We start from the raw sequence: 13,463 nt of genomic DNA, 5'->3' as shown, positions 1-13,463 counted from the left end.
TGGTGGGTTCATCTCAGCAAGGCAGCTGTGTCACCAGAGATATGTGACAGCTATATACTGCTTTTCCAGCCTGCCAGGTCCCTGCTGGCTTTGTGACAGGAGGTGAAAATAGGGCTGTTCCTTGACTTCATCCTCTTCAGAAATGAACTGCCCCTGGGAATGCCAGCCCAGAATAAAATGGGGTCTGCTCAGGCTTGCCAAATGTAGCTATGGCACAAGGGCAGAGGGGGGGAACCTGGCCTGGGCTTTGGCAGCCTGTAGTCTGTAGGACACCAGCTGTTGGGCTTGGCTGGTGATCCCTTTGCTTACTAGTGATCTCTAAAACAAGCAAGACTGTTTCTAAGAAAACTGAGCATTGTTTTTTCCCAGTAGGGGCACCTAGGTGTTAAATGTGTAAATTTAGTAGCAAGAGTCAGCAGTGTTTGACTTCCCAAAACTTATTAGAATTTAAAACAAGATAAATGGTTTTTCAAATAATTCTGTTGTAAATGAATGGTTTCCTTTGCCTGTGTCCTGCTCAAGTGTATATCCTAACCTGATTGTGCATGAAGGACAATGTTGATTTTTGCAGACTTGCACTACTGGCTGAATGCATGCAAAAATGTTAATCTTCAAAGTGGAAATGCTGTGTTTCAAGCTTGTGTTGCTGATGGATTTATGTGTACCAGGTCAATGATATTTTCTGCAGACATACTTTAAAGAACTTTTTACAGATGTCTGTGTGTCACTTCCTGGTATGGAATTAGCACGTGGTGGCACTGCAATGACTGCCTTCAGTGTTACAGTTGCAGCTGTGGCATAATATCTACGAGCATAAGCAAATATTTGCCTCACTTCCCAAATAAAACTTCCTGTAAGAAATTACATAGAGGTTTAGGCAGGCACATAAGTGTTTTCACTTTGGCTTGTTCTAATTATTCTAATTGAAAATAGACTGCTCTCCTGTCAAAACATTTAGCAAACAGGAATGTGTGTTAGGAATACTGCTGATAATGCTATTTGTGTTAAAATCCTGTTATAACAATGCACAATAATAGGTTTCTCCATTTCAATTGCTGTCATGGTTTGTGGCACCATTGATCTGTTGTCTTTACTTTAGACCACGTGACAGGAGCAGCCACATTGTGAGTGCCTGCCTGCTCCTCGTGGTTTGTAGCAAATGGCACAAATACCAGAAGATGTGTTAGAGATGTGTATCTGCTTAATTTAAAATTCTAGAATGCTATGTAGAGGTGCATTCTTCCATTTTCTTGGCAATTTGGGAACCTGCCAGCCTTGGTAGCATCGTCTCCTTTGACAGAGGAAGGAGTTAGACTAGCCCTGCTGTGGGTGCATTTTTGGTTAGTGCCTTGCCTGCAGAGTGAAGTGCCACAGGATGCTGGGCCACTCAGTTCCTTCTGGCATCTCATAACCCTTGGGCCTGGCTTGAGGGCTTTCCCCTTGCTCCTCAAAATGGCTCGTCAGAAATTGTAGGAATGGGATTGTCATTTTGGATTTTAAAATTTAATTTTTTTTTAATGGTTAGTTTTATGACTTCAGGGATTGCATTATTGTGCACTTGTGTAGGTGGCCCCACACCTGCTGAACTTGTTACTTGATCTGTGTCTCCTGACCCTTTCTTTCCTCTCTGTTCCTAGAAGAATTGAGCATGTACAAACCAGACAACTTCTTTAAAATGTTCGGGTATATAGTGAGGTTTGAGATTTTTTCTGTTTATTTGGCTTGGATGGGTTTTTACTGGTTTGTGGAGTACTTCCCTAAGTCACACCTCAGCCATGCTGTCTCAGTCTTATTTAGGTTACTTTTTTGATCTTGAGAAGTAGGTGGTTTTAAAAAAAAGAAAGAAGAAATGTAGTTTTCATTATATTTGTGTGTAAGGGAAAGACCAGACATCAAAGGACTGAAAAGGCATCTGAGGTGGTGTTTGGGGATTTTTTCAGATAAATCCAAACATGAATTTGTTTGGGTTACCTGATTAGTATTGCCAAAAAAAAAAAAAACCCAACAACAAAAACAAACAAAAAAACCACCCCTCTCTATAATTTTCAGTGTGATCCTTAGAATTTCTTTCTAGAAAATTCTTGATGAACAAATTTCACCATACAGACAAGGGCTATAATGTTCAAAGTGTAGTACCAACAGCCCTGTCTTCTTTAGGGTAGGATTGTCTTTAAGCACAGAAAGAAGAAACGGGATCTGGCTTGTTGAGGAGGCATTGTTCCATTTTCCTGTGAAGACAATAAGCTGTGGCAGTTTGAAGTGTAGGCTGCACTGGATTTCCACATCTTGTCAGAGGGTCCTCTCTGAAGTAAGCTGGGGTGCTTTGTGAAACTGGTTACTCAAAGTGTTCAGAAAACACGTTTTTGAGCTACATTCTATTTTCAGAAAAGCTTTTAACTTTCTTGTGATGGAGGAGTGCCAGAGCTGTGCTGCAGCTTGGCTGGAGGTTAAGAGGACCCTGAGGTCAGTGGCATTAAGGGCTCTTGGAGCAATCAATTACCCTTAACGAAGATGATAGGATAAAAGCTCTGGAATTGCTCCTGAGGGCCTGATCCTGCTGGTGCTTATGTTCTTGTAACACAGTCTCCACTGTGGAAGAATGAGCAGGTCTTGCCTAGGAAGCAGCTGTTCTGTGTCTTATGTGCCTTTGAAAACATCATCCAAGTCCTGCAGTTCCACTGCTGCAGCTGTTGAAGAAATAGCCTCTGCTTTCCTGTGGCTGGTGTCCTGTGTTTTGTGCATTTTTGACCCATTTTTTGCAGGTCTGGGAAGGATTGTAGAGTAGTGACTGCTAACCAGTCAAAGATGTCAATTCCTGGCTACAAAGCTGGGAACACTGCCAGACAGTGCCCAGTGGCGTGGCAGTGTACTCAATTCCATGAGCTTTCACATGGAAATGAAAACTGTAGCTTGACCCTTCTGTTTGGCCAGCTTCTCTTTACTGAGTGCTTCTTCCCTTTTAGCTTCCCACTTTGTTGTCATGGCCTTGCCTAAAAAAGCTGTGTCCAGCCTCCTTTGGGGTACAGCATCTGCTCAGAGTGCACTGTAGGCAGGCTGCTGTCTGAGCTCAGGCCCAGGTGGCATTTATTCTTCTCCCTCAACCAGGACCCATCCTGTCAAACTGTTACCAGTATGGCTTCTGCACTCCTCTGTCTGAGCAGCAGTAACATGGAATACTTACTACAGATTTTACTTTAAAAGCTTGTTGCAATTGCCTCTTTTTGTTCTTTCATAATTTATTATAGTATAAATGTGTATACAAAGTCTTTTGTTGCTGGAAAGGCTGTGTAGTGTCTTGCTAGTTTATGCCAATATTGGATGTCTGCTTAAATGCACATACATAAATACCATGTCAGATGTTTCCTGCTGTCAAGGCAGTTTTCTCTCATCTCTGGAATATCTATGTATTTTTTTCATACTTATTCACATAGCACTGCTTTCACTCGAGGTGCTCTGGACTGGTCGTGCATTTTAAAAAAAGTAAACATATTTATGTAAACTCTTTGATATACTTATGTAAACGTTGGCAGATATATTTTAAAAATAAATATTGGATCAGTTCCTCTTTTATTTCCTTGTCAACGCCTGAGTTCAATAGTTGGCCCTGGAAGAGCTGTTAATGGCTTAATTAACAGCCAGAGCAGAGCTCTGGGAGGCAGGTGTTTGGATTGTGTAGGAGTCTGCTGATAAGAGTCATCATTAGTGGACAAACATAAATCTTTGATCTGTGCTATTGGCAGATAAAGATTTTTGGGTTCCTTTTTTTTCCAGAATCGTAGAGTGAGTGTATGGAGATGATCCAAAGATGCACGTTTGTATGAAATAGTTCGCAGCTTTTTTTCTGTCTTACTTTTTATTTTAGAAATAAAATTCCTTCAGGTACAATTTTGATTTGTTTTTAAAATCAAACAAAAAACATAGCATGTATATTAGAGATCTAGTAAGATGGTATGGGGGGTAATAAATGCAGTATTTTTTTTCCCTTCAGTTTAGGATACATCTGGTCTTTGAAGTTTTTACAGTGATCACCAATCAAGTATTAATACCCTTTTCTTGTCATAGAACACCAAAGCCAAGGAAGGCATGATAGTATTTCCTAGACTTGCCTTTATTTGGATAAGGAAAACCCCATCTTATCTGAGACAGCTTTGATCTAGCTTGCACAAACTAGATATGCTCTTTTTTCAGGGCAATATGGGTAAGAAGGGAAGCTGACCTGAAATCCTGTGTGGGTTGCAGTAGGGTACTTTGTGACTCACAGGAAATATTTCCAGCTTACACATAGGTGCAGAGATAATGAGCTTATTCTATCATGAATTAATGCTTATGTACCCTGTATAACTCAGTGTATTTAATTAATAAACTTAAATGTGCTATTGAGGTGTTAAGTCTTAACACCAGCTTAATAATATTTTATTTTCTTCCTTTTTAATAGAGATCCTCGACCAACCAACCAACGTGTCAACAAGCATGTAAATAATGATACCTATCTTCGGGTTCAAAACCTCACCATCTTGATCAGAAACATTAAGACTTACTATCAGGTGAGATTTCTGCTCTCTGCTCATTAATCTGTGGTGACTGCTGTACTGTTTTAGCTTGTGCAGGGGCTGGGGGCTCAAAGAAGCTTGATACAGGAAATGGAGAGGAAATTGTGTTTGTGTAAAGTACTTTCAGCCCTGCTTATTCTTCTGAAAATGACAATACGGTTATCTTCATCTATTCCTCATGGCCAGAGGCTGCTTCCTTGCCTTCATCTTTTTTTTGAAGAAGTTGTTGTCCTCAAAGACTGTCAGCATTTGGAGATGTATGTACTAAAAGGGCTGTTTTGTGGTAGGGTTGTGTATGTTAAGGGGTTTGCTGAAATGGAAGTAGTGTTTCTAGGCATAAGACTTCTTTAAAACAGGAAACCATTTCTTAAAAGGCTGCTAGAAAATAGAATATTGATGAAGAAATGTTTTTAACACTAGACTATAAATCTTGATAGGAAAAATAAAGTTTTTGCTTAGCTTGAAGGTAGACTTCTTACACTGTACTTCGGTGTTCAAGCAGCTGTTTGTTCAGAACTCCTAAGAGAGCCAAGTGCAGGAATGACTGCAGAGTCTCACACTGCACTTGTTGGATGTCATTCTTGAACTGTCAGTGTTCCTCTACTGTAACAGTGCTCCCCTAAAACCAGGCTGGTGACAGCTGAGCACTTTTGCAGAGTTACAAGCATGTTGGCTGCTGCTGGAGAGCCATAGCATGAACTCAGTTTCTCTAAATAGAATTTCTGTATGCTCACTGTTGCGTGTATTTGGACTTCTTAGTGAGGAGGTAACTGTTCTGCTGTTTCCTTCTACATGTCTTTTGCCAGATTTGAATGCTGTACGGTATATAAACCAGGCTGAAACCACTTAGGATTGTAAAAATGCTTCTGTGTGTCTCAATCATATCATGAACAAGCCAGCTAAAAACTCTAGGAGTTTATGCCAGTGTGTTTACCCAGGACACTTCATCTTTTCTCTATATATAGAAGGGACTGTGTATTGGTTTTGTCCTCAAAATACAGAAGATATGTAGAGTAGTGCCTTTCCATGCTGTTCTCTTCCAAAGTTGCCCACTGCTCTTTCATGTGATTGCCACAACTCTGCTCCTGGATTTGCCTAGGGAAGTCTGAAAGAGAGGCTCATGTGAAAAATGACAGAGTCAGATGTGCTGTGTGACTCATCTGTGCAAGTTCCAGCAGCCTGCTGGGAAAACAAAGTAACTCAGGTTTGAGATGGTGTAGGGGAGGATATAATCTATTTCTGAAGATAACTTATCTGTGTCTCTTGCTGAGATCTGGAGATGCTGATGCAATGTGATGTCATTCCTGAGACTTGTGATTTCTAAGGGGAAATTCCATTTGGTCATGACTAGAGGCTGAAATTTGGGGTTTAGTGGGTGCTTTTTTGGTTTGTCTTCTTGTTGCTGTTTGTTTCTGTAATTCAGTAAATAGTTTAAATGTATATGGAGTCTACAAGAGAGACTAGTCCTAACCTTCTTTCTCCTTGCCCCCACAAGATTTGCTGTCTGATAGTCTGGTCCTTCAGGTGTTGAAGCATTCATGCACTAGCTTTTTTTTTTTTTCTTTTTTTTTTTTTTTTCTTCTTTCTTGAAGCTGATACTCTGACCTCTTTTAAAAGTACCTGGAGCAAGATCAGAGTCAGGAGAAAAGTGATTCAAAGTCATGTGTTATGTTGCTTGTTGACCTAGCTGTTGAGCTAATCCAATAAAGCTAGTAACAAGTAAAATAGGTTGGACACAGAATTTTCAATGGAAACAGTAGCTGAGGCTTGCACTAGCAGCTGTGACAGTGATGTTCCTATTGTAGTCCAGAAATTAAATACTGTGAATCTTGCTGCCTGAGGACTGTATATACAGTATGTAAACAAAGCAGTTGTGAGAGAGAGCTCATCAGTCTTTGTATTTGGTCCTGAAAATGTAATTACAACAAAGTTTACAATAAAATAACTTTTTTTGTGGCAATAAGATTATATAAGAAACTTATTTTTCCTTGACACAATCATATCTTCAGGGCAAGTCCAAGGTCTTGATGCTAATCTGAGATTCCCTTTGATGTGGTGTGTGCAGCCTGCAACTCTCCATCAGTCTGGGGGTAACTGAGGCCATCTATGCTGTAATTGACCTCTGTGTGAGATTGATGTGGAGTATAATGTTGCATCTCTACTCATGTCTCTGTCAGATGTTTGGAGGTTTTCATGTCATTTAGTACATGATTTAAGTAGGTTTTACTAGGGTTTTTTATTACATGCAACCACATAGGTGCTTTGGGATATTAAATATTCTTAATAATTAAATTAAATGTTATGCTACTTCTCTCCTGAATAGTAGAGATTTTTTAAATAGGCTGAAGTTATGGGCATTGTTTAATGAAGCAGTATAAAAACATTAGCCTAAGTTAAAGTGAGGGTAGTGTCTTACTGGCTGGAAGCATGTTTGCAGACTGTGAGGGAGAAGTTCCTGACAAACAACAGGAACAAAATTTTCTGCTTGCTCAAGAGAAACAAAAACTCCTAAAAACATGATATTGGACTTGACATTTTACATTCCTCTTCATTTAATGGACCAAAGTCAAGTTTATGGCATAATTGCTGAATTTGGAAGATCAGATCATCTAGAATGAAGTGATATTTTCCTCCTCCTTTTTTGAAGGACATTGGTATGAAAGAATACTTGCCCTTCTCTGTACTGGGCAGGAGCAACCAAGAGTGTGACATAAATTCAATGGTACTGTAAACAGTATCTGAGGAAGGTGACATAAGTGCCTACTAAAATTAATGCTGATATTCAGAAGGTAGTTGACATTTCAGATCATGTAATTGTCTAGTCTGTCGATGTCTAATATCAGATTTCTCTGTACAGCTGTATTGCTGATCTCTTCATTAAAGCAAAATTCTCATTAATACAGATAATGCTACTTCAGAAAACAAGGACAGGTCTGTTCCAGAAGCATAATTCCAAATATTGCAGTGTTTTTTCAGCACTTTCCTGATCTCATAAGCTGAGAGTTTCTGCTGGAGATACGTATAAGCAAGCCAGGTTATTGGTGGAATTTGGGTTTGATTTAAGCTTTAAAGATCAGCCCCTGTATGTGCTTCACCAGACAAAACTTGTGAGGGGTTAGTGCAATGAAGAGACCTTTTTTTCTGTTTGAATAACCTCTCTATTTTAGAAATTTGCTAACTGAATTTGTTCATTTGCAATTTTCTGAAAAGGTGCCATCTTGCAGCTTTCAACCGCATGAGAAGTTTCAGTTGCTGGTGGCTACTAAGAAAGTGTCAGGACTCTTAAAATGGAGGGCAACACTGGTTGTTGCTGGCTTTGGTGATTTTTAAATTTATTTGTTGTCTATGTAATACATGTTATCAGTGGTACCATGCAACATCTTTGCATTTCCAACTTCCTCAACATTTGTACCTTTGCAGGTTTTATTGACTTGAGAGGGCACCTCTTTTGAAACAGAGCATGTGACTCATTTTGCTGTGGGATTTTATGAGCTTTCAAGAGAATGTCATTAATTGCATTTAATAACAGTTATACTGCTGGTTCACTAGAGAAATGGCTGATCATAAAACTTCTGGAATTGGTGCCATATCTTGGAAAAGGCTGAACACAGCAGAAAGTTTGCTCATAGTGCAAAGTTTATGTGACTTTTTGCTCTGAATTCTAATGCTTGTCTGTCTTTAAACTGAAAGCAGATGGAAGAATGCTAGAAAATCTGAAGAGTATTAGCCTCTCCCTTTGCTGTGTTGTAGGGAGTATTTAAATAGGTAGGTGCTGCTACTTGAAGATTCCATGTAAGAGAAGCACCTGATTTCTGCAATGCTTGGATAATATGCTCATACCTGTAGAGTTTTGGAAGAAGCCTAAGGCAGGCTGGCAGGGGAAGCTTGAACTGGCTTTATTGAACTTCTTCTGCTCATGTGTCAATCTTTGGTTTAGTGTTTTTTCTAAGGAACAAAAAATCACTTTGATACCAGTAAATAAAACAGTTTTATGAAAGGGTCTGTTTTGAAAACAACTAGCTTCCTAACCTTCAAAAATGCAGTAATCGCTCCAACAGTATATAATGCTCTCTCAAGCAAAAATTCCTTGCATTTACATGAAAAACTTGAAGCTGACAAAGAAAAGAATGTGATCATCCCTTGGCTGTGCCTGGATGGGTATTATGGTCACATCTGGAGTATGTGGATGAGAAATGCTGTTGGAAGAAATGCTAGTATGGTCATGGCTGTATTTTTGTTGCCTCTATTCCCTGCAGTTGTGGCTACTAAATACCTGACAGATTACCTCGTGTTTCTAAAAGGTTGGAAATATCTCTTAATTAAATAAGTTGTACTGAGGCACAATTCTGACAAGAGTTGTGACTGTGTGGCATGTGCAACTTCAGTAAGAAACTCATAAAAACCCTAAGTGTTCTCATTAAAGTGAGGAGGATGGGTAAAGGGAAGCAATTCACTGCATTTTAGAGACTGTTACCACAAATCCTCCTGTCCCCACCTAAATCACTTAGCTGGGCCCAGAGATCATGGAGGGCAAGGATACCTTACTTTTAAGGCATATTTCTTCAGACATGTGTCCTCCTTTTGCTTCACTGCTCCATACTTGTGTAAAACAGGTGGCAAGCAGCAGAGTTTTTATCAGGTGTGTTAAAGGATGTTAGCTGCCCATGAGTTGCTGAGGCTGTTTCTAACCTTTGGAATAGATAGGAATTTGTTTTCAGGCTGAGGCAAATGCAGTTTTTCCCTGTGGATCAGTGAAGGTCTTGCAATACCAATAGCTTCCAGATCAGTAAACAACTCCCACTTCTGTAGTTGAAGCACTGAGTCAGGTTTAGAGCTCTTAACTGAACTGCAAAGAGAAATTCCAACTTGGAGCTCCAGATTTGGGCACAGCTTAGGGACTGGTGACTGTACTCAAGCTATAAATAAAGTTCTGGAAGTAGCAGTGTCCTTTTTTCTGAGCTGGCATCTTTCCCCACTAGGCAGGCTACTTCTAGTGGGCTAGTGATCTAGTCCTTAGCAAAGTAAACAGCAAAACGTTAGAAATGCACATAAATGCACACACCCTGGAGCCAAAAAAATATTTTTCTGTTCTTAGGGGAAAGTTTGTACCTGCAGTGGCCTGCTGAAATGGGGTAAAACTGAATTTCTGTTTGCTAGCTTTGTCAGTTTGATGGGTTAAGCTATACTGTGCCTGAGTGACTGCTTTCCTTTCCTGTTCCCTAAGGAACTGTTTTGGCTTAGGGCCAACCTTTCTTCATCTTGAGCTTTAAATTCCAAAATTATTAACCGAGTGTCAACTTTCTCATGAACAAAGATATCCATACAAAGGTATCCAAAGCTTCAGCAGAAACTTTTTGATTCAAATGCTTTGCTGATGTCATGCACTCCTAAGTGCAGTTCTCTCCCTTTTCTGTACAGCTGAGTGGGCTGTGTTCATAGAGTCTCCACTATTTTCTGCACTGGGAGTTGTGCTGCTCCACCTACCAGAGGCAGTGTGCATGTTCTTGTGGCCTGAAGTTCCAGCTGCACAAAGTAACAACAGGGAGCAGCCATGAAGCTTCTGTTTTTCACAACTCTACAATAAATAAACCAACTCCTGTGAGAAATAATGATTTGTAAGGTGCTGTTGTAGGGATGGCCTGTGTTTCAGTAAGGCAGTGGGCTTTCAGGAGTTGAGATTCTGCCACTGGCACGACCTGGAGTAGAACCTTATTAGCTATGTGTTTGCTTCTGCTTCTGTTCATTTGACTTCTAGCTAGTTTAAACTTGCTACAGGCACAGACTGTCTACATGTATTTATGCAGTACTTAGCTTAATGAAGCTTTCTTGGTTCTGCAGTGACAAAAATGTTTTGAGTTAGGCTTTCTCTTCTGCAGGAGCATGATCATGAGACATGTAGGTTGCATGTAAGACTGGTATTGTCCACAGTGAATTGTGAAGACATTCACTTACTGTAGTGCTGTGTGCAGGGCAAGGGAGTGACTGACCTTGGTGCTGCCATTTGGGAAATGCTGAACCAGTGATGTTAGTCTCTGTTTTAGTTCTTCAGCTGAAAATGGGTACCCACTCTGCTGCAGTGGAACAAGCACAAGAATCACAAAAATCATTATCATTTTGTATAGGTTCTGTAATCAGGTATTTCAGTGGGAAAGAGACAGACAAGTGAATCATCACTAGCAGCCAGACTGTCTGATGCTTTGTTAGTGAAAATGGTCTTGATCATTTCCAGAAGAACTAAACAAACATTGCTGCTTCAGAGTTGAAATAAGTTTCTGCAGAGGTCAGTTTTAAAAGTGTTCCCAGGGTGGTGAGAGGTACCATTCCAAGTGACTTAGTAGCATGCTGTTGGCCACCTGATTGAGATTACTGGGTTTGATTCCAGGATGCATTTTGGCTGATAGATTGAGTTCTATCTGGAAGTTCAAGGGAGGACTGATTTTAGAGACCTGTTTTTTTTCCTTGAGGCTCTATGTGCTTTTGAATGCAGAATAAAATGGTGACCTCAAAGAGATGGAAGAGAATGGTTTGATTTTTAAACTACTTTTCTCCTGGAGCTAGAACAGGGGAAAGGGCAGAATAACCTGACATATGTCTGCAATCATGTCTTTGTTTTGCCTAATAGGCTAGAGGGGTGTGAATGTATTGTGCAGACAAATGAAGAAACTGAGCTAAGAGAGGAGCAGTGTCCTAGCATACAGTGGCAGATGGAGGAGACCTGTAAAATTTTACAGTATGGAATAGCTGTTTGGTTCCCACACAGCAGCATTTACTTAACCTCTGACATGTTAATTGAGAGCAATTCTTGGGATGTCTGAACTGCAGAACACACTCACAGTGTCCTTTGTATGGCTTAAAAAGAGTTATGTGAGAGTGTGTGTGACTTTCCTTAACCAAAGCCAAGGCCTGATGTTAATCTCCTTGACTGTTGCTGTTATTACCAATGCTAAAGCCACAGAGTATTTCAGTCCTCTACCACTTATGTATTTTTGGATATTAGGTTTGAGATGTAAGTTGCTGTTCAGAGAGCCATGTTCACTCCTGCTGCCTCAGCTTAGGGCAAGTGTTCTATTTTTGTTAGCTGAAATTTTGCTAAGGGGTGAATTAAGTTTTGTAGAGCCTACCAATTTTGGGTAAGTTAGAAAACAGCCTGTGTGCTACTTACAGCTGCAAATAGCTTTGAGGTTCATTTTTTGAAATAAAAAATAAAAGCTAAAGATAACTTTATTGCCCGTTTCTGTAATGAGCTCCATATCATTAAAAACTTTTCGTTAAAAAGTCTTTAAAGAGAGAAAATGAATTCCACAAATGTATAAAGTATGATTTCCAAACAGTCCCCTAATTGCATACCAGTTCCCAAAGCAAATAACTTCTTCTTTTTAATGGCAGGTAATAAAGGAAATGATTTATATTCTAATTTTATTGGCATGCTCTGCCTGTAAAAGTGTTATTTAATCCAGTGTCACTTTCATTGAGGTTATTGTCACATTCTGTATTGTGATACACAGGGTTCAGTCCACAGTTTTGATTTCACAGAACTCTGGCTCCAGATTAAGGTTTGGTGTCCAGGCTTGTTCCAGGCAGTGATCTGTGGAGCAGGCAAAGGTGTCTCTTTGTGCCTGTAACTCAGCTGGCCTTGGCTTTCCACTCAACAGCATCCCAGTTCAGTTGTTGATACGAAGCTCTGGAATGAACTTCTACCTTTCTGTACACTGTTCTTTTTAGTGGCTTATTAGACCTGTAAGCAATTCTTCCACAGTTCATTTCCATCTCAGACAGGTATTTGAGGTGTCTTTTAAGCAATGCTTCGCTGTCCTTTTGAAGGAGTATTGGGTTTCAGAACTGTGTGGGAGATCACGGATCTAAAGCAGAGTTTTATTTACTTCTGAAAGCTTTTGTGGTTTGTGTTGTAGAGGTCTGCTTGAGTTTATGTTGACCTTCCAGTGTTTTGGCAAATGTGAGTGCTCTTGGGCCAAGAAATGGTGTGAAAGTTGTGGAGACACCTATCCTGGCTAAGAATGATGGGATTTATCCTGCTGAGCAGGTTGCTGAACCAGAGAAAGTCACAGACCTGGGGACAGGAGGGAGTTTTAGTGTGCTAATTTCTTTGCTAAAGATAGCTCACAGGAAGGGGTATATTTCCTACTTTACATGGTGCATGGACTTTACACCAATGCAAGTTAAGAAAGGCACCTGCTCATGAATGCACAGAAATTGAAATGCTGTCACTCCCTCATGCATGCATGCATCTCCTATTTGCACATGTTGGTTTTTGAAGAGAAGGATTTATAAAATGAGCAAACTCGAAGGAGCAAATAAAGCAGAAAATTAAAGTGTGTGCACATTGTACTTTGAGTAAGCAGAATGACTTTTTGAAATAGCTGTTCAGATGGGCTGTTTGAATATAAGCTGTGTGAGCTTGTGCCTCTCTGTTTTCCATTATGATTAAGAGATGGAGTTGAAGTGTTTAAATTCTGCTGGGTCCTCATATGGCCAGTAAAAGTGCCTAAATAAAAATCTGCTCAGCAGACAGAAATGGCCCCTGTGGAGTTGCCACTGTCTGTTCTCTTTCATAATTAGCACTATTAAAAGTCTCTAGATGTTTATTTAATTTGTTTTTTAGACTTAAAATGACATCATTTTGTGTGTGTTAGGTGATCAAGATAACAGTGATAGACATCTGCTCCTTTGGGAGTTCGTAGGAAAGACTTGTCTTGGCACAAAGGAAAAGTACTGTATTTGTATCCATTTTCACAGGACAGGAAGACATTTATTTAGTGGGTTATTAATATTTTTAAACTACAGTAGGTGATGCTTTTCCTCTAAAGAACTTGCTTTTATTGACCTTACATAAACAAACTGATTTCAAAAATGTCTAAGTTGTTTGCTGTATGTTTAAGAAGCAAAAGAAAAGTT

The 13,463-nt window shown here is 39.8% G+C and overlaps 1 protein-coding gene across 1 annotated transcript in view; it reads left to right on the top strand.

Annotated features, from left to right (window-relative positions):
- CCDC88C (coiled-coil domain containing 88C) overlaps positions 1–13,463 on the top strand; it is a 96,689-nt gene that overhangs the window by 3,190 nt on the left and 80,036 nt on the right. Inside the window, 1 exon segment of the mRNA XM_036384050.2 lies at positions 4,436–4,544. Coding sequence (XP_036239943.2) covers positions 4,436–4,544 — 109 coding nt within the window.

This window comes from Molothrus ater, chromosome 6, assembly GCF_012460135.2.
Source record: "Molothrus ater isolate BHLD 08-10-18 breed brown headed cowbird chromosome 6, BPBGC_Mater_1.1, whole genome shotgun sequence".
Classification (NCBI taxonomy): domain Eukaryota; kingdom Metazoa; phylum Chordata; class Aves; order Passeriformes; family Icteridae; genus Molothrus; species Molothrus ater.
The sequence above is the reverse complement of the archived record's forward strand: the minus strand, read 5'-3'. Positions and strand labels throughout refer to the sequence as shown.